The sequence below is a fragment of the Amia ocellicauda genome, chromosome 7 (assembly GCF_036373705.1).
Source record: "Amia ocellicauda isolate fAmiCal2 chromosome 7, fAmiCal2.hap1, whole genome shotgun sequence".
NCBI lineage: Eukaryota > Metazoa > Chordata > Actinopteri > Amiiformes > Amiidae > Amia > Amia ocellicauda.
The window spans coordinates 12,065,494-12,087,714 of NC_089856.1; the positions used below are offsets into that span (position 1 = coordinate 12,065,494).

At 43.8% G+C, this 22,221-nt stretch overlaps 1 protein-coding gene across 1 annotated transcript in view; it reads right to left on the minus strand.

Moving 5' to 3' along the window:
- The window catches only part of nxph4 (neurexophilin 4), a 46,469-nt gene extending 24,556 nt beyond the window's left edge, over nucleotides 1–21,913 (minus strand). The window contains exon 1 of the mRNA XM_066708429.1: nucleotides 21,439–21,913. Within this exon, the coding sequence (XP_066564526.1) occupies nucleotides 21,439–21,492 (54 nt within the window). The 5' untranslated portion in view covers nucleotides 21,493–21,913. The remainder of the gene's footprint in view (nucleotides 1–21,438) is intronic.
- Nucleotides 21,914–22,221: the final 308 nt, after the last annotated feature.

Here is a 22,221-nt window from a genome sequence, read left to right on the forward strand (position 1 = left end):
ATGCCTCTAAGAAACAACTGAGAAGATAGCGGACTTGAATTGAGACCTAGGAGGATGTGGGTGATCGGGTAGGCCTGTGGGACTCTTGTCCGTCATATTGGCAACCGGATCTGAAGAGTCTCTGAAGTAGGGGTAGGTTAATGCCCTACAGTTATGCCATTGCTTTATTATATGCTTTATTATAACCATAAAGAAAATAAACTCAGGCGTTCATTTTTTTATGACGAGAGGCCCCTGTACATCTATCTGGACAATGGGGCACCATGTCAGGTTGCTGGGAGCATGACGCAAGGGGTTCAAGGAGAAGAGCCCAGAAAATGTTTCGCAACCCTGTTCAGCATCCTGAGCTCAGTCGCTCAGAACGCCCCAGGGACACTTCCTTAATGCCGTCCATGAAGCCCCGATGAAGCTACATGTCTGTCCACCTGGTCTCCACAGTAGCAGTGTGCGGGCTGTCTGGGAATTTCCTTGCTGTTACTGTACAAGATTTTATACATTAATTAATAAGACATACATAAAACATCATTCTTCCTTATTGGTATGGTACATCGGGTGGCTGAGAAGGTATGAGACTAAGAAAATGATCACTTGAGTTTATGAGGGAAGAAAAAGTTTATATTTTCCGTCACTCATGTCACTTCTGTCACCAGGGAAAACTGGAGAACAACTGCCCCTTCCCCTGAACCGGGCCTTGAAAATGAAAATGAAAACCGCTCCCTTCAGTATTTGATCTATAAAAAGCAGCGGGTGGAGCGGGGATTCCACAGATCAGTCTGTGGCCGGCAACACTCCCCCAGCCCTCTCTTGCTCTACCCTCAGTTTTGCTATTCTTAGAGAATCACAGTCAATATTTTCTTCTAGGAACCACTTTATGTGACACGATTTAGAATATCACTTGAATACGTAATTAATTCATCCTTTGTCGTCCCAAATCAGAGCTGAGGAATTTAATACAGATTATGAGAGATGTTCCTGTTCAGTTTGTGTCCGTTTGACTTGGGTTAGCCACCCTCCAAAAACAAATGATAATTAAATGTTTCATTAACATCTAATTGCAGTTGCTAGCCACGTATGTCTGCTGAGAGTCATCACTAGCACGTGCATTGGGCTGAGCAAAGTCAAGCGTAACGTTTCTTTTAAAAATGATTTTGATATGTAAAATGGCCTGAATAGGATTTGTAACTATTTACTTTTAATATAGACAGCCTTTTTTATTTATTTACTGCCAGACAGAAAAATCGGCATCTACATTGTACTCCCAAGAATTAAAATAAATAAATAAATCAAATCAAGTCAAATAAGTCCACTAGATTGTGGGGTTTGAATATTGCATGCTGGAGCTCTCTCTTGAAAAGCAGTAGCAGTCTCAGCACAATTATGCACTGTGTACAGTGGTTTTAGGAGCACTTAGTGGTAATCCAGTGATGATAAGAGGTGGAACAGGAGGGTGTTAAATGCTAAGAGCAGAGATCCTGGGCTTTAAACTCGTTTTAACTCTTTATTTGTAGGCCCCTTGCTTAAAGCACCCTGGCTTTCCTCAGATACCAGTTGCAATTCTTGCCCCGTATTTTGCAGATGTTTCCAGGGGGTCATTAAATGTGCTCAGGGTAACACTCTCAGGACTTGACCCTTGACTCTGGAAGTAATAAATCCCTTTATTCCTTATCGAAGGAGTCGCCCATCCTTGTGTTTTCTAAATAGGTAACAGCAGGGTCTTGTTATTCTCAGGGGCCACTTGTTTTTGCCCAGTATGACCACCAGTAAGAGAGGTGCTTTGAAGCCACCACACCATGATATGAGGCTGATAGACAGAGGTGGGTAAAAACAGAATACAGGAGAACAGTGTGGAATGAGTCAGTTTCCACTTTTCTAGAACTCGTATCTACATTCTTAGATTCACATCTGGAAACCTTCACAGTGATCACTTACTTGTCAGGTTTATGCCAAAATGCAACCACAGTTCAAAGTCCAAAAATACAGGGCGTCAAGGCTCTCAACTGGAATATGCTTGCAGCTTTGGGCAGTAATGAACATGATCTGCAGTAATTTGCTCATGTATTTCAGTAACTGATACCTATTTACATCTTGTGCTGATTTCTCCTTGTTTGAAACCACAACTCAAAGACTTCTGTCTGTGCACAGTGGCGCCGCCAAGGGCTGGCCACGGGGGGCCACGGTCACCCTGATACAAACTCTGGCCTCTCCGCTGACCATCCCCCCCTTCTAGCACCACAGACAAAACACCATCAGCCCCCTCCCTACTAGCGTCATGGACAAAACACCCCCCTACTCCAGCACTGCAGAGAAATGTATGGCCCCCCTAATATTACAACTGGCCCAAGCCAGGTCCCCCCAGCTGATTTGCTCTAAAACCGCCACTGTCTGTGCAGTGGACATTGAAACTCAGGTCGTGTTTTTCATTTTTTAATACAGTAAATCTCCCAGTCTTAGACGATTAAACGGATGTTGTATAATCGTGAATATCACTAGTATGTGTTAAAACAGCAAAATTAGTCCTTCTACTGAATTTTAGGTGCAAGGTACAAGGTGCATGCCACCTGTGTGACAGAGCATCACGGTTGAGGACGACAGCAGAGGGGAAACGTCTACAAAACGACTTTGCCGGTGATACAGAAAGGCAGTGGCAGCGGGCCACCTCTGAGGGAGCTGACGTAGGGAAGGGGGAGCTGCCAGGAATCCTGATCCCTGTCAGTAGACCTGCCACTCGGGGGCTCACGGCTCCCCGGCTGCCGGGGAGCCGCATCGCTGGGCAGCCCGCAGCAAGAGCCACGCTCCCTCTGCCAAGCTGAAGCAAGGTGTGAACCGCAGCGATACGCCCGTCTCCTTGTCGCCGGAGTGACAGGCGCAGGGCTCAGATGGAGCGGAGAGAGGGAAACGTGAAAGCCATGCCTAAACTAGGCTGGAGGCGGAGCCGCTCACTGCTGCTTGCTCTCCAGAGTTTGCTGTTACAAATGAATGACAGTGATACTGTTTATCTGAGGCCAGTAACTGACTGCATTCTACCCATTTGTCTGTCTCCCCTATCTCTGTCCCACCTGTTATCATTTTGCAGTCCTCCCACATGGTTTCCCTGTACTTGCATTTACCTACCTTCCACCACCACCTCCCCATTCTGTGTTGTGGGGGCCACAGCTATTGTCCTGCCCCCCCACCCATTCTCAGCCCCACCAGAGGAAACAACAAACAAGCTAGCAAGGGAAAGAAAAAGAAAGCAGAAGAAACAGGCACACACACTCATTTACTATTGGTCTTATCATGGACAGTTGTGGGAGAAAGAAGAGAGGCGTTCTGATTGGACAACCTCCAGGTCCAATAGGAAGCCTGGGGACAGCAGGGAGGAGGAGTGGGGGGGTTTCCTCTCCTGTGCCAAAACCTGTCAATACTAACAAGATGCGGATACCTGGGCCTAGACTACAGGTCACCAGAGCAGCGGACCTCTCACCCCAGAACTGTTCATCAAAGGAGCGCCTTCAAACTTTAATTTTTAATTGAAACGGAACCTAATGAGCCATGGCTGACAAATCCAGCGCAATGATTTCCCCACCTCCCCCTCGCTGTCATGTTCCTAAATTTCATATTTCATTTTTTTTTTTCACAGTAAGCAAATGTTCCTTTTTGTGGTGTGGAAACCAAGAAAATAAATCAGGGAATGGGGGGGGGGGGGTAAATAAAACAAAAAAACAGCTGGTGCTACACGTTGTGACTCAGTCTCATCCGATCTGACAGGGAGAGGACAGATTGAAACGCACCAGCACCTGTGTGCTTCTTCTTCCATTGTTACACACGCAGCCCTGCCTTGCAGAGTACAGACGGGTTGGGGGGAGGGGGCTTTTCAAAACTTTTGACTTTTGAACACTTACAAAGTGTTCATTTGTATGCCCCATTCCTGTAAAACCGTGAAATTATGTGCAAGGTGCCCTGGCTGTGCTATTGTATCTGGACTGACGTTCTAATGAGTGACCTGCCATTGAGGTGCAGCTAGTGTAGGACTACTGAAATTATACCTCTCTCGCTCTTTCGCCCTGTGCACCTGCCTGCAGATGCTTATTGCACAGAGTCTGTTGGTTAACCAAGGCCTGGCTTATCTGCGAGAGCAGTCAATGCTTGCACCGTGCATTTAATGAGGCCTTTTCTCATTGGCTCACGGTGGTGTAGAGAAGGCGGGCAGCCCTTGGGGTGTTGTAAAAAATGTTTCTTAAAAAAAGTTTTCTCTTTCCTTGCTTTTTATGTATATTGCATATATATATATATATATATATATATATATATATATATATATACACTGATCAGCCATAACATTATGACCACCTGCCTAATATTGTGTATGTCCCAAATCAGCCCTGACCCGTCGAGGCATGGACTCCACTAGACCTCTGAAGGTGTGCTGTGGTATCTGGCACCAAGACGTTAGCAGCAAGTCCTGTAAGTTGCGAGGTGGGGCCTCCATGGATCAGACTTGGTTGTCCAGCTCATCCCACAGATGCTCGATTGGATTGAGATCTGGGGAATTTGGAGGCCAAGTCAACACCTTGAACTCGTGATTCATCAGACCAGGCCACCTTCTTCCATTGCTCCGTGGTCCAGTTCTGATGCTCATGTCCCCATTGTAGGTGCTTTCTGCAGTGGACAGGGGTCAGCATGGGCACCCTGACTGGTCTGCGGCTACGCAGCCCCATACGCAACAAACTGCGATGCACTGTGTGTTCTGACACCTTTCTATCAGAACCAACATTAACTTTTTCAGCAATTTGAGCTACAGTAGCTCATCTGTTGGATCGGACCACACGGGCCAGCCTTCGCTCCCCACGTGCATCAATGAGTCTTGGCCGCCCATGACCCTGTCGCCAGTTCACCACTTTTCCTTCCTTGGACCACTTTTGATAGGTACTGGCCACTGCAGACCGGGAACACCCCACAAGAGCTGCAGTTTTGGAGATGCTCTGACCCAGTGGTGTAGCCATCACAATTTGGCCCTTGTCAAGTCGCTCAGATCCTTAAGCTTGCCCATTTTTCCTGCTTCTAACACATCAACTTTGAAGACAAAATGTTTACTTGCTGCCTAATATATCCCACCAACTGACAGGTGCCATGATAGTGAGATTATCAGTGTTATTCACTTCACCTGTCAGTGGTCATAATGTTATGGCTGATATATATATATATATATATATATATATATATATATATATATATATATATATATATATATATATGTATATTTGTATTGGTGCCTATATTATATCTCCATGGAGAGTTTGGTCGTTCATGCCCAGCATCCCTCATCACTCAAAAACCCTTGATAAACTTTTTGTTACAGTTCTTTTGTATGTTAGTTTTCATCGTTGTTTTTTTATGCTGGATGCAAGATCTCAAGAAGCTCAATCTGAAGTGAGGGCCCTCTCACAGTCCTGTTCCAGCAGAGCAATCTTCCTTCCTATGGAGGTTTGATCCAATCACGTTTCACTTCGTAGTGTATGAAGACATGTGCAGTGCATGAATAAACAATAGCGGTTTACTCTCCTGCTCCTTTGGAACTGTGGCTCTGATGTCCATTCGTGTATGGGACACACTGATACCTACGCGATGGTATAGGTGTTGCAGGCAGCTCTGTAATCTGCGCCAGGTCCCTCAGGTGAGGAAGTACTCCTTGCTGCTGTCATTGATAGACAACACACTCAAGTATTGCTCAGCCGCCGTAGCAACAGTGCCAGCACCGCTACCTGCCGAGTACACTATAGCACTGCAATCTTTACCTTCACACCGGCATGGCAGATATCTACATGAAAATAAACTGACTAGGGGTTGAACATTACTTGTGACACACCAGCTGTAAGTGGATTTTGTTTTGCAGCCTAACAGCAAAATAAAGTTTCCATAGACTTCCTTTTCTCATGCATGTTAACCGTGGGGAAATCAGAAACGTGTGGGGGGAGCAGGCTCTGAACCTCTCGATTCTGCTGATGCTCCGTGGCTAAAAAAAGGCCTTGTGCAGCCGAAGCACTTTCCACAGGAGAGATAAGCTTGCGCTCTCGTCAGTCCAAGCTGTGCTGATGGCAGAGAGCCATTCTCCAGCCTAGAGAGGGGTAGGAGCACCCTTTAATAATCAATATCCCGCCGTGCTCCACCGGTTGGGAGCCTGCAATAATAGAAGACTTACAAGGGGAGAGAAATAACCCACCTTGCAAGCCGGCGGTTATTAAAATGTTGCAGGTCGAGATTTTCCCCTTGCCTTTTGTCGCTGAGACAGAGAGAACCAAAGATCTCCTCCTAAAGCTTTGTCTTGGAAGTCGGCTGTGTGCCTTGATCCGGCCCAGTCTACCCCAGTAATGAACAGCTGGAGGTGAATGTATGTTCAACGGGCAGAGCTGGCTTAGCATTCTGTACCTCTCTCACAATATATATTTCATAGGCGTCTGTTATATTCAGACGGCAGCTCACAGCGCGTACTCATCTTTATTTCATTCTCGGCTGTTTTTAATTTAGTCCCGGATTATTATTTTTTCCGTTCTTTTTTTTTTCTTTCTCCCAACTTATTGCTCCAGGGAGAGAATTGCATGTTCTTTCTTTTCATATTTCATAACATGTCTTGTATACAGTGTACAGGAGACCATATTCATAACGTGTACATGCGCACACACTTATATATTCATGCATATCCCTGCTGTGTGTGTGTTTGTGGGTAGGTACAAAGACAAAGGTATGTCTCCCCCTGCATAGACCATGTACATAATTAATATCTTAACATGACATTATTGTATTTGATGTAAATGTGTTATAACAATTTAATAACACATCAGTGGATTTTTTTATTTACACTAAAAGTCCCTGGATTCATTGTCTATAAATTAACATCACACATCTTTAATTTAACGTGATACTCAGGTTACACTGCACTGAAATCAGACTGTACTGTCCCGAGGTCATTGGCTTGCCTGCTGCCAACTGTTCGATACTGTAATATATAACACCTCTCCCGGGGCACTGTAACCAAGACTTTCCCCTGTGTGCAGAGTCCCATCAATTACTCCGCCGTAGACGCTCTCTGTTGCGTTTTATTCCATTTATGTTGTTTGTTTTATTTATATATTTATTTTCTATTTGTTTACCAGCTTCCTCCCACCTGCCACCCCTTTATTCTCCTCTCCTAATTAGTTCATCATTTAAACCGGTCCCCAGCCGAGGAGGATCCACTCAGCATTGGCCGCCCCAGCCTCCCGTCACAGCTCGGCAGCAGACACAGGCCTGATGCATCCCAGGATGCTGTTTGGTTTTAATTTGATTTCTTCCTTGTCAGTAAAGCGTGGAATATCGGCTCCCTTGATGTGTTTAGTCCCCCAGATTTGAAATCTTGCTCTTTGCAAGGGGAAGGATAGAGAAGTCAGGGGCCCACATTCTAGCCACTTTGCTTCCCATGAAAATTACATAAATGACGTGGGGGATTGGCCCAAACGACTTATTTATTCACATTAGGGGACGTTGCCTTGTGGTCCCTCCCAGATCCACCACACTTCACTCCAGGACTTTTAAACACATGCTCACCAATGCTCAACTGTCTCAGTGTTTCCCTCATGTCACCTTCGATGGCCCATGCACGTTAACAGTGCTGACTTGGACACACTGAATACACCACAGTAACATCAACTACAGCAACATCATAAAAAAAATACTACAGATTATATATATATATATATATATATATATATATATATATATATATATATATATACTGTATATCAACAGATACAAAATGCACCAGCTCAGAACACAGAGGTTGGCCATACACAATCCCGTACACGTTCGAGATCTGGAGAGGCGATCCTCAGAGAACAGCTGTAATGTTCCTGTGCCGAGCTGTCAACCATGCACACACGCAGGCCTGTCCCTCGCCTCCAGATCAGACTAACAATCTAACAACGGGCTATCAGGCTGGTGTATTTGTCGAAACACAGTCTCTCCTGCCCCAGGGATGTACAGGCTAAGATTGCATTGAAAGGAACAGCACAACAAGGGTCTGAGCTTGTGGTTATACCAATGAAATCCTTTATTATTATTACTATTATTGTTATTATTATTACTTCATAGTTTTAATCAGAATTTAAGAGTAAGATGGTGCCTTGCCCACCCGAAGTCCACCTAGCAGCAATCATTTAAAAAGAAAGAAAGAAAGAAAGAAAGAAAGAAAGAAAGAAAGAAAATGAAATGCATGAACTGATTGGCTCAGTCCTGCTTGTGTTAACCCCTGACATGCCATTTGGGTCAGCCTGATTGGGGGTGACCGTGTGCACTTATCTGCGGGAGGGGCAGGTAAGGTGCAGGGGGCCAGTTGACGGAAGGGGGTGGTCAGGGGTGGTCTATTGTTAGTGCAAGGACAGGGTTAGTGTCGCAACCCTGGTTTACACGATGCTGGGGTCGTTAATCTTCTGGAAATCTATTTTTTTAATCTCTCTCCCTCTGGTGATTAATGGCTTCAAAGTGTGTTATCCAGAGCAGGTCAATCCACCCTCCGTTTGCACGCGGCAGAACACAGAATGGCATTGGTCCTCATCACACTCCCCTCTTCTCCCCCTCTCCTCTGGGCGCACTTGGACAGAGTTAAAGGAGCCATATCTGCTCTCTCAGCCTCCCCCCCACCTCCAGCTTGAGCTAATTAATAAAAAAGGAACTTAAACTCTGAATATCTGCCAGTCGGTCCTGGGAGACTTATGGTGTAGCTGCCTGCACCAGCAAAATAAATAAAAAAGCAAACAAATAAGCAGGCAAATAAATAAATAACCCCTGGCAGGCTACAAAATCGCCTCGCCAGCCGCTGAATAAGATATGGAATGCACTTCCATGTATAATTCTGACACAAGCTACATTTTTATTTGCCGGCCCATGTACAGCACTTTTGCTCGGCTCTGTGGATCGGTTCAGTTTTCTGGAGCCTTGATAATATAATGTTGAAAAAAAACAAAAGGGAAAGCAATAGCAGAATTGTAACAGAATACATTGAAGGACTTGGGACCATAGCCGAAGCATAGTGCGGGAAAGCCCAGGTGTTTCCAAATCAGCAAGCATGACACACAAGGAGTGTCACAACACCAGGCACAAATAGGAGCATACACCAACACAACAGACGTTTATTTGGGAAACTCATTCATTTCTTTGTATGGGTGCTTGCTTGTTTTGTTCTTCTCAACTTCCAGAAGGGAAAGGGTTAAGCCCATCTGGTGAAATAGAAGCAGATCCCAAGCTAATACTTGTTCTTCCTGGATTTTTTTTTTCTCACTCTCTCACTCTCTCTCTTTCCCCGTTATTGGAAGTCTGCCGTTACATGAGATTTAATATTAAAACAGTGTAATAAAAGCCCTAAGATTCTTGTACCTCTGCAGGATTTTCGATGGGCTTCTTAATGCTATTTTTATATATTTATTATTTTACAGGTACAACCAACAGCTTACACAGGTTATTATTTCAGATGAGGATGTAGGGATTTTGAGTCTTTTTCTTCTTTTTTTTTAATAAGTACAGAGCTTGTCTGAATTAATAGAATACAAAACATGGCAGAGTTATTAAAAAATGTAATCCCCCACCCAAGCACAAAAGTACACACACAGACACTCACTCACTCTCACACACACACACACACACACACACACACGCGCACGCACACACGCACGCACACAGTCACACTGACTCACACAGTCGCATGCCCTCACATCTGACCCTGAGTCCCCCTATGTCAGTCTGTGGAGAGTTATGATGTGTGGTGCCTCTGGGATTACAGTTTAATATTTCATTACATGCAGAAAATCTCCTCCATATATCATTCAAAGGTGTCACTATTAATCACAGGCTGGGTTTTGAAAACCAAGGCTTCGTAATAACTCAAACAGATGCACTGCATTCTCACATACACAGACACACACTCCCTCACACACACACCTGTGTACGTATGTGCAGACAGCAATGCAGGTGAGAAGTGTTCACACTTCATTGTTCATCACGGTAGACTTATTTGTCAACTGTATCTTTTTGGAGATTGTTGAGCACGGGTCCAGCCGAGCGCCAACACTGGCAAGATGTCAGTCGGTTGATCAGGTGTGTAAACTAGACTAGGTGTGTAAACATTTGATGGATACTCTATTGGTTTTTGGGGAGATGTTTGGTGGGATGTGCTGGGTGGGCCAGGAAGGATGCCAAGTGTATGTGGAAGGATGGAAATCAAGGGCAGGACTTTCACCCAGTTGCTCTTTCTAAACCCAACGCAATTTCCGCTGGGTAGACACAAGAAAGATCAGCTGTCACTCACATTGGGGGTTATGTGATCAGCAATGTTTTGATGGAAGACGAGCCCTAGTGTTTTCAGCCCTACTCCCAAACCTACTGTGCCTCCTAGCCTCGACACATTAATCAATAAATAAATAACTCGATACATAACGAAGCCTCGTTGATCTATTATCTGACACAAATGCTCTAGGGATTATATTTCTCACTCTTCATTTTTTTGTAGGCTCAGATTATATCACCACTCTAAAAATACACCAAAGAAAATTGCATCAGAAGAGTTATGATAAGCCAGCGTTCTCCCTTTCCCCCCCCAGATAAGCTGGCACAACAGAACGTGGGGTTGGTGTATCAATGCAGGCCTGTTAAAACCCCTGCGCATATCACACATCTCGACAGCCTCGTCTCCCACGTCAGAACAGCCGTACAACCTCAGGCGGTCTCGGGTGGGACTTGTGCAGAGTGTCCCCTCCGATGTCTGTGTTGTACGACTAAAGGGTTTGGCATAGGATCATGTCACTCCAGCACTAAGACATACCAAAGCCACCCCTACCACCAGGAGAAAATGATGACAGATCACAAGGAGGAACAAAACAGGGACCTTGCTCTTCCTATCCAATTTTGCAAGGGCACTGCCTAACGAGCTCCGTCCTTGTTCATTTGTTTGTACACTGTGCGTTTGATTTAGTTGCTATTCTGGCGGCCTGAGTTCTGTGGCTCGAAGGAAGCAAACCGACACTGTAGTGGCAAATGGCGCCACGGTGGCATTTTATCCCTTTCTTCATTTCCAAGTCCGCAGTTTCAGCCACCATCCCTCACTGGTAATTGCATTGGAATAAATACGTTCTGCCACCTCCACCCCTCCCACCTCCGTGTCCCTCCCTCATACATCTCCGTGTGTCCCAGTATTCGTCACTTTCCCTCCTAAGGGGGCGGTGATCTATTTGTTTCGTGGCCGTATTCATTCCCACCAAACCTTTCATCGCATGCTGATGAATCGGTCCTCTGTCACATTTCCAATTGTCCAGGATGAGTTTTATTGCAGCGAATACAGTTGAATTGATTCTTTTTTAGATATCATAATTTATTGTAATTGTTTTTTTTTTCTTTTTCCCTGAAGATTTCCATTTTTCACTTTTTATTCATTTTTTCCAATGCACCACCTGATGGAGAGGGTGCCGGGGACTTGGTGGATTGAAGTCTCACCAGGCACGAGCATGTCTTCCATCTTAAATCTGGCTCTGCTTAGAAAGGTCCACAAGGTCACGTTGATGATTCATAGCACTTCTTCTCTTGGTAGGTGGGTCATGATTGGCTGGGTCCATCGCATAAGCCATGTCTGATTGGTTGGTCTCATCACAGTGTTGTGGCAACAGATTGTCCAGTGTGAAGCAGGCTTCATATCGCACAACACCAACCTCAACACACAGTTAACACTTGACAGAAAGGACACCAGCTATTGTCACCCCTTATGGTTGGGAGCTGCCTGGGAGATTAGGAAACAGTTTTTTGGGGGGGATCACATGCCTAGTATTTCATTTCCATTTTCATATTCACTGTGTGGAGACCAGAAAAGCTGCCGATAGTTCTACATCCCATTCCCCTCAATGCGGTACAGACTAAAATGAGCAGCCGAAATGTGGAGATCATACAACTGTGTCATAACACCTGGCATGAAACAGAGCAGACACAAACACCTGCGACTGGTACCATGTCCCTGTGTGTTGGGCATGTGCAAAGGCACAGAATACTGGATTGTTTTCTGGGTGCAAACAGTGTGTTAAGACTGTATGTGCACAGTAAGTAGATCTAGAAATAGAGATGTATGGCACCGTCTGGCAGGGACCCCTTTTTAATTTTTTATTTATTTATATATAGTTTACAAGCACTAAAAAGGTTCATATTTATCTATTTTTATTTATTTATTTATTTAAATAAATAAAATGCAGCATACCATCTGCTGTGAGGAATGGAGCCCAGATCAGGACCTGGTGTGGTGCCCAGTATCTTCTCCTTTCAGGGGGAAACATTTACTTTATAAAACATCTGCTCGTTGAGGCCATTTCATTCCCATTCCAATACAAGCAGATTAATTCATTACCCTGCCTGTGCCTAAAACGGCTTGCACTGCAGGTCTTATATTCTCAGGACTGACTACGTACACCCCCACACCCACCCACAGCCTTCGGTATATGCGGCAGGTTAAACCCCCACAGAGATCACAGTCTCTTTTATGAGGAGGAGTGACCAGGCACAATTAATTGACAGGGTTGTTGTTAGCAAATTCTGCGTTTCTTTTAATTGCTCCGCACCTGCCTGCCTGCCTTCCTGCCTCCCTTACCTGGTACCTTTTCATTCTCAGTCAAACTCGACACCCAGCCGTCACTCTCTGCTCTTCACGCACTGAAGCGAATCCTGCATCCGCGGGTTGCCGGCTTTTGTGCAACCCCTTTGCAGAAGACGCTGGCTGGCGTGGGTGGGTTGGCGTCTCTTCAGCTCTTGCTGTCAACCCCCATCTTGACTTGAATTTGGTTTGGAAATCGCCGTCGTCCCCCGATACAAGGCGACCTGATTGAATGTATTAGTAACAGTACTTTACAGTATGTAGCATTTTATTTCTATTTCATTAAATCTTTTTTGTTGTTGTTGTTCTGTCCTGCTTTTGTGAGGCCTCCCGGCTCAAGGCCGTGCCTCAGGTTTGAGGATGATGGGCCATGTGAATGTGGACCAAATTAAATATCACCCCCGTAATGGAATTTAAGGCCTTGTCTTGAGGGAAAATAAATGTAAAAGGACAGAGTAAACTAAAACTCCTCCATATGCTCATGCTGGTGTATTGGTTGTCGGACAGTGGGATTTAACTTCAACAGAGCGGACCTGGGCAGGTGGTGTGTGCAGGAATACATTGTGTGCCTTTGTCAGTCTTTCAGGTGTGGTTTGTCAAGCTGTTGCAGACTCTGTTCCCAATAGCGATCAGAAATCCAGACAGACTCAGACATGCGAAGGTTGCCAAGTCTGTGCCAGGGATGGGAATCGGCTCTTTGAAGGCCTCAGATTCACAGACGCATTTGCAGGTTCGGAGAACCCGACTGTCCTGAATGTAAATTCTGAACACGCCGTAGTGCATAAGGAAATCTACTTAGCACAACCAACATGATTGTGACCGCTTTCAGCATTTCTTGTAAAACTGGCAATGCAGATGGCAGAGAGTACGCTCAGATCACATGATGTCCATATAGCAGAAAGAAGGAGAGGAATAAGAAGTCTTACTCAAATACATATATAGAGAAAATACTGATACTGAATCTTGCAGTGATTTTCACACAAAGCCTGGACTTATCAGCCGGTGAAAGTGCTGTTGAATAAACATTTGCAATGATAGGGAATAAGCACAAAAATAAAAACCTCGGCAAGACAAAAACATTAAATGAGTTTTCCAAGAGAGAGAGAAAAGTTTTTTTAAAAGGCTCTGTGCAGTTATTTTTATTCAATTTTGATATATATATGTTTTGGCATGAGGTGTAATGTGAGCTGATTGGATCAGATATACAACAATTGGGTTTATTACTGATCTGCTGCTTTGGGGCTCCTGGTGTCGTATTATGCGCCAAGTAAATAAAAGTCATTTCTGAAATTATTGATTGGTTCTTGGCAGTGTGTACATATATATATATATATATATATATATATATATATAAGTCAATAGAACAGAGGAAGGCAGTGGTTGCTGGTCGTAAAGGTAGAACTGTGAAATAGCAATCAACTGAAGCACATATCTTATTTAATAACCTTTTTTGGTTTTGTTTTTTTTCCTACAAAGACACAAAAGATCCATATTGAAACGGAGGCAGGATTTAAAGGGCTGCGGGCAGAGTGCGGGACTGCAGAAAGGTTAAATGAAGCGAGCCGAGTGCGGACAGTGCGTGATGGAGGTTGCCGCTTTGTTTGGTTATTAGGAGAGCACTGCCGCGTTTGTAGAGGCTTTTCAAGGCTGAGGAAGCCCTGATAGCTGCCCACAGACATGCTCCTCAGGGAGGGGGGTGTAATGTCGCTGGGTTTTGCTTGAGTGATGGAAGCACAACAACAATCTAGTACAAACACTCTCCCTGGAAGAAAAGAAGAAGAAAAAACTGAAGCCTGTTGCCCACCCCAAAGGCCACAGTTTAATAACCTAATTTACTTTTTACAACACTTTTTTTATGTTTAGGGGTTTCTTTTCATCTAATAAATAAACAAAACGGATTGGTGCTTAGATTTCTGTACTGTTGCAATGTACACTGCCCGTGTGCACATGTAATGTAATTACCAGAGCCGCTGACCCCTGGATGGCGTACAGTAACTCCTTTGAGACCAAGACAGCAGTTGCGAGGCATCAGCTTCAATGTGTTTACAATTAGTAAAGGAAATATTGCCCCCAAAAGCCTGCATAATTACCTTGCATGCGCCACCATGCTGTCAATAATCGCTCTGTTATAATTACGCGATTCAATTATTCCAATAGACTGGAGCCGCCAGATTCTGGGATGAAGCGGAGAGAGGTGGGACCGTGCAAAGGGACTGAGCAGGAACGTGCAAAGAACTCTGTAGCCCAAAGATCTTGTCAGCCAAACCTTGACCTCTGTAGATTCCCATGTGAATATCGTCAAAAGTGATCCAGGACCAGCTGGAGATTTTTCGAGTCTGTGATGCCAAATTGGAACCAAAAAAAGCATCAAAAAAGGAGAAAAATGTCTCTTCAGCTGCAGTGTAGTAATAGCAGAGATGAAGCAGAAGTGATCTTTGCACTGCCTAGCTCCACAGACCTAGCCTTCTGGGGCAGGGGTGAGACTATTGGCCTGCCCCCCCCTGCGACACTGATAATCCCAAATAGGAAACCCTCCCCTTGTTGGCCCATTGACAACTCATTAAACCTCCCCCCATTGCCAGCCCACCTTCCTCTGTCTGTCATGAACCCCCATCACTCACAGACCGAGCTCTTTTGCACGAAATGCCTTTTTTTCCCATCATAGAAAGAGTCACAAATATTTGAACAGAAATCCTGCGTCCTGGGTGTTTGAAAGTACACATTGAAAATACATAGGCCAGCATTCCATTGTAATTGCCTCCATCATTCTGGCCTAGCGTATTATAAGCCTGTAGACCAGAGCAGTTTAGCTGTGTGTAATTATATTATTATATAAAGGTAATTAACATTGAAGCAAGCCCTTTCTTTACCCTCCAGCCTTGAAAGTGACTTCTGCAGAATTATCACCACTTAAAAATCTCTATATACCATTTAACAGAGCTGCAGCCACCAAACGTTTGATCTTATTCAAAGAGTAAAACATCAAAACTCTTCAGCTTTTTTTTTTTCACAGTTACAGAAGCTCATCCATACATTTGTATTTTAATCAGAATTGCTCAAAGCAATCTGGTTGTCTGAAGGAAAATTGAGACATGCAGATACAGCATATTACTATAGACTGTGGTAATATTCAAGGGCCTACACACATACATACATACATACACACACACACACACACACACAACAGCAATTAATTCGATCCAATCGTTTAATGTCCGGGAGGTACAGATAGGCGGTATCAGGATTTGATCAGTGAGATATTGAAATGTGTTCAGTAGTATCAGGGCAATGCAGACAGTTGAAGAAAGCCTATCTTTTCCATTTCTCATGCTGGCAATAACAGATTGAGACATCAAAGATCAAAATTGAAGAAAGATTTTAAATATATACATTGCTTCTTTTTCATTTATTTTGTATTTTTGAACAATGACAGACATAATATGCAGTTAATCTTTTAAAGAGCATCTGCGCCACATGAAGAAACGGCACATTGTACTGAATTCATTCCTGGTGATAAATTGATTGTGATGCTTTTTCTCATGAATTGGAAGCATTCGAGTACAGATTTTATTATTATTATTTTGTTGTCAACTGTTAGCTGCTTACGATGCATATATATATATATATATATATATATATATATATATATATATGCATCTACTGAGAAACAACTGGTTTACAATAGAGGGATCTGTAGTTTCCAGTACAGCAATTTCAATCACTTAATATATATTTCAAACTCTTCCAACAGGAGTGTTGGATTCAATGTGTCAATGCACAGAATTTGGGGAACACTGTGGGTCCCAGTGAGAGATGATAGTGGCTCCCATGTAAGGCCTTCCCAGCACACAGGCCGCAGAGCTAGTACGACACACTCGGTAGAATCTGTCCGTTTCGCTATCATAGTGATGTGAGACGAGGTTGGAAAGAACAGCAGCTTCCCAATAAGCAGACCGTTTGCGCTGGTGTGCGTCTCCTCTGCCATTGCAGCCGACACAGTGCTCTTTGCACATGGCTTTGCTGCCGATGGCAGAGGCGCTCTGGTTGAGCAGGTGGCAAGGTTCAACCGAGCATAATTACTATTGTGAAATGGCTTTCCCTCATCTTAAGGGCTTACACGAAGTAGTTTCACAATCCCTGTCCCACCCAGCAGAGCGCTTGAGAAGATGAATGTGCAATACATAAAAAACATCTACAGTCAAGAGAGTTGCAATTTCTCACGTTGTGCCCGGGAGCCGTGCGAGATGGGCTGTGGGGCTTGTGAGTTTATATACACGCAGTGACGGTTACCACAGCTTTTAAAGTATTTGTATTTTGTATCGACAATTTAGTGAAACGTGTTGCATATGGTTTATGTAAAATAAGCAAGCTTATTCACACACAATCTTAAAACATCCGCCGTTTTGCATATGTCGCTGAAATAACAAAAAAAATGGACTGAACGCAGTGAAAGTGTCAAATGTTTCTCTCCTATGTTTTGCTAACAGTAAAATCGACCGAGCTTTTTTAAATACACTTCCTTAACACGTTTTTTTTTACGTTTAATTCCTCAAGTTGCGCAGAATCTCTCTCTATTTTCAGCACCATCTGCTGTGGACAGCGCCCGGCCTGCAGTGCAGCTCCCCGGCGCCTGCGGGGGAAGGCAAGAACAAGCGATCATTTGCTTTATTCCTCAAAGAAAGCAAAAAAAGGATGACAAAAAATAATAACTGGCTCACGCAATATATACAGGACGGTATTTTTTAACACCCCTTAAAGAATGAAACTTAGTGTTACATTGTTTGCCTTTTTAAAAACTATTATTTATTTATAGACAAGGCCGGAGACATCATGTATAATGGAAATTGCCAAGCGCGCTGTTCAGTCGGTGCCTCTGTTCTTGTGGTAGGATGTAGAGAGTTATAACCGCCTTAAGGCTCATTTCAAGGGACTTCAAAAAAATAAGTTTATGAAAGCACTTGTTTTTACCAAAAGGCGCCTATCCCTTGCTGACAGTCCCGAGGCACATACGTACGTCGCCTATAGGATTAGGACAGCATTGATGCATCAGTGTCAGAGATAAAACTGCAACTGCTTTCAAGTGTGCGTGTTTGTTTGTTGTTGTTGTTGTTTTAACGGGAATAACGTTAGTCCTTCAGTGCACAATCACGGAGGCATTCAGAACATTCGTCGTTTGTCTTGCAATGTTCTTGTACTTCTAAACGCAGTAGATTAATGCGGTATAAGCGTTCAAAACGGCGTTTCATTTCACATGCAGACTCATCTGGAAACAGTCAAGTTTACATTTCCCTCAACCCTGCACACCTGAAACGAGTGGCATCCTTAAATAAGCACTGTCAAGCCGACTGGCAATGGGAGACGTGTATATTAAACAGCGGGGCGTCTTTGTAGTCGCTCAAAAATAGCAAAAAGGGATTTTTTTAGCAGCGCCAGCGCCAGTGTTGACAGAATAAGGTGATTCTTTCCATTTAATGTTGTGTTAGCAGAAGAAATTGATCTGCTTATTGTAGTCATAAGAAATTGAAAGAGGGGGTGGTAAATAATAACTTGCGTGCTTATTCTTTGGGGTGTTGAACCATTATTATCATCATCATCATTATTGTTTTTGTTGTTGTATTTGTTTCATAATTGTCTTCAAGTCCCCGTGTTAAATGTTTACTTACCTCTGCTGACCTAACTCTGGTTTGCGAGGTGCTTTAATATTGGTTTCTCTAAGTCTTTTGCGAGGTTTACAGGGAACATTTCCATGTAGAAAATAGGAAATTTAGTGGCGATGATGTACAAAACATGTACACTCTTAGAACTAATGTGTAACATTTAACAATTTCTGTGTGTGTTCAAGAACAATGCAATTTTGTGTTAAAATTCACGAAAGCAGAACACTATAATATATGTGTGGGAAAAACACGATTGTCTTACAAATACACATTATTGTGTTGTAATTTGTAAATTGTAACACAAAGTTGTGTTGTCCTTGAACAAACACAGAATATGTTAAATTAAACACATTAGTTCTAAGAGTGTAGATATTCCACAACCTATCTGACACATATGTTAAAAAGAGAGAGAAACTCGATCTGTAAATGTGCGGATTATTAATTGATTCTAGTTATTGAGGTTTTCTTTATTGCACGTCTGATTTTAAATAATGTAACGCAACCTTATAATACAACATGGATATGCAAAATACAGGCACGGCGCAGTTTAACCTTAATACAGCACACCTCTGTAACCAAAAACAAATGGGATTAAAAAAATAAAAGCAATAAAGGTTTTGTCAGTTTCATTATGATTTTTAGGTGCGTAGCTTTACTACTCCGCGACTCGCTCTGTGACAGCATTTACAACTGAATGAAGAAACAAAAAAACAGGCCTTTCGCTGTTTTCACGCTACCGAGAGTGTATGTGTGTGTGACCAAGTTGAGTGTGTGTGTGAGAGAGAGAGAGAGAGAGAGAGAGAGACCAAGTTGATGTGTGTGTGTGTGTGTGTGTGTGTGTGTGCTGCGCCCTCTGTTCATGCTTTACACTGAGCGTAATGATGCCATCCTCGGAGATGCACACTCTCCTGCAGTTGTGTCAGTTTGTTTGGCAGCTATTGACACTAGGCCTAATACACAAAGGAAGAAAAGCGATCGCTACTGTGTACACATCTAAGCCAAACTCACATCCAATTCAAACGCATTAATACTCCAAATAGACCAATGAATTGTGGACTATATTGACAGATAGATAAAACATTATTATTACTTTTATAAACAGTCCATATGACTCATATTTTACCTAGCTTTAGCCCAGAGTATATACTAGGTCATAAACTATGGGTGTAAAGTGTGCTACAATTGTCCATTTCACGATTTTCTCACAATGGGTTACGGTTTATGATCATTTTAACACACTGTCGCAGATTGCTGCCCCTTGGTTTTGTCACAGCTGTCCTGTCCTTGTTCTGTGTTTTGTTTGTTTTTCTCGTTCAATGAAACTGTTCTTGAGTGCGAGGCTCTTCGAGGGAAGAGCGGCAGCAGATGAAACCCATCCAGTCGCAGTCAAATTATAGCGCGCTGATCTCCGCAAACAGGATCGGTCATGCACACCTAATCGCCTCGGCGCAGAGACGGGCAGCTGCCTGCTCCGGCGCCGGGCTCGTTTCACGCCTTGCGCTTCCAGAAAACTATAAACCGGGCAGCTTTGGCGGAGCAGCCTCGTCCTGGCGGCTCCTTGAACACCTGTGAACCCGAGCTCCCGGTGACAATTACATTTAGGTTTCGTGTGGCATGTAGGGTTTAAGAATTAACATTTTAAGCCCGCGATTTTGCATTAGTGTTACTAGTAGCATTGCTAGTATTAATGTCTACATTTGGCGGTCATTCCCACTACTAGCGCAGTGTTGGGGGTCTGCAGTCAAGTTCTTATTGTGTTGGTGACTTATATGAGCCTATATGAACACCTTTATTTGACAAACCCTTTGCCACGAAGATAACATGTATTTAAAAAAACAACAACCTTTGTTTCAATTGGCACATAACGCGCCATGACCTGGACGAGTTTCTTCAGAATCGCTGATATTTCTTTGCGGTGCCTTCTTAATAACACATGCCTCGGTGAAGAGGGAAGAAAAGGGGGGGCATCAGTCGTTATTGTTGTAGTGTTGATTTAAGTAAGGTAGATTAAATCCGGATAAAACTGTGTTTCTCCACACTCACTGTATGTAATTGGCAGTGGAGTTATTGCTCAGTGCTATTTGCTAAGTTCAGATCTCGCCCCCGGTTAGGCAGGTTGAAACAGAGCGACTGTATCCCCCCAGTGAGTGGCGGAGAATGTGAGCGAGTGTCTGACTCGATCCGGATTTATTTGTCTCGTTTTTGTCTCCGGGATGTGCTCTTGCCTCTAGAGGAACATTAACATTATAACTAACAAAACAACAATAATAAATGAATAAATAAAAAAACCTAACGTATCGACCTTTTACAGGGTATCTTTAAAGTAGAATAAAATGAAATCTCCAGTTGCAATTAACCAATTATCAACCGCGAGGGCAACACAGTGTTCCGAGCAACGAAGGACATCTCTGTGTTCTGGTACAGTGTTGAGGCCACATAAAGACTTAAACAGATAAAGGATTGTACGTGAAGACAAGACACTACTGTTGGCTGGGTGGTTGGAGATCGTCAGTTGGAAAGCTTGCCCGCTCGGTGCCCTGTGTGCCAGTTCGCGTAAAGTGCATCCCATGTCATTTAAAACACTCGGGTGTGTTCTGCGTCACACTGGACAGCTCCTCCTAAAACACAAGGCGTCTCTGTCTGTCTGTCCCTGTGGCATTATTAGCCGGCTTCCCACGATCTAGGTGGTAGGTATTTTGGACTGTGCCCTGTGTCGGAGGATAAGGTTTATAACCTCAACTGTAACAGTAGTCCAGGGTCTGCGCTATTTAGCGTGTCTTTAACCGAGCTATACAAGTATCTCTTTCAAGACAAGACAAGAACAGATAATTGGGTAGTAAGATGAATGGAGAGCTGAGTGATATTAGAAAGAAACGTCTGCGTGGAGAAACAAATAGGTTAACCTTCAATTACTTTCGCCTTCTTCGTATAAAAAGTTTTATAAGGAGGCGAAAGTGCACAGTTCGGTTGCCGTGCGTCTTGGTATGGAGTAATCCTGGCTGAACCCATGTCGAGATGTGTGTGACTGGGTTAAAACAGCAATAAATCTCTCTTTCTATCGAAAAGCGCTTTGGTTTTATGGCAAACATGGATTGCCTTTCTATCCTGAAGCGGTGTGGTAACTTCACAGACATAAAATAGACGACTTACCTTTCTCAGGATCCACTGGTTGACAATCAGAAAGGTCCAACAGAATAACTTCATCGCACCCTCCAAAACAGCCGTCCAAGAGCCACTAAATTCCCTTGTTGACCATAAACAGACTCACACAGCACACAGTCAGGTGTGGGGGAGCAGAAGAAGAAACAAAAAGCACAATCCGAAAATGGAAGCGATACAAAAGACAGGAAAAAATTACAAAAGGAGGAAAAAAGGAAAGAAAAAATATACACCGCCAGTTCAAGTTCAAAATAAACGCCTCACAAAAGTAAGAAATCCATGGGGCCGGGCTGGTGCACGGAGGCTCGGGGTGAAGTTTGCTGAGCACCCGAGATAAATCACAGCCCGAGGAGGCGCTGATGCGATCGGCTGGGTGAACACGACAAGATGTGACATCCAGAGCCCTGCCAGCGCGCTGCACGCATTAAAGGAGAAAAGCTCTGATGTGGTTTCCACTATCTCCCCCTCTCCCTCACAAACAGTCCGTCTTCTACACATACACAGAGACAGTCTCCCCCTCTGCCTCCCTCTCCCTCTCCCTCTCTTGCTTAATGAGTATAAATGAAACCAGGTCTTCTGCCGTTTTGCATCTGTTGGCGGGTACAGATTCAAAGGTTTATCTGATGCTGGCGTTTTAATATTTGAGCGCGCCAGCTATCCGTGTGACAGCGCCAATAACGGACAGGTTTGCGTACTAAAGCGCAGGTGTCCGAGCACAGCGCTCACGTCCAGAGGCGCAGTGGGATGCAGGAGCGACAGGTATATGCCATTATG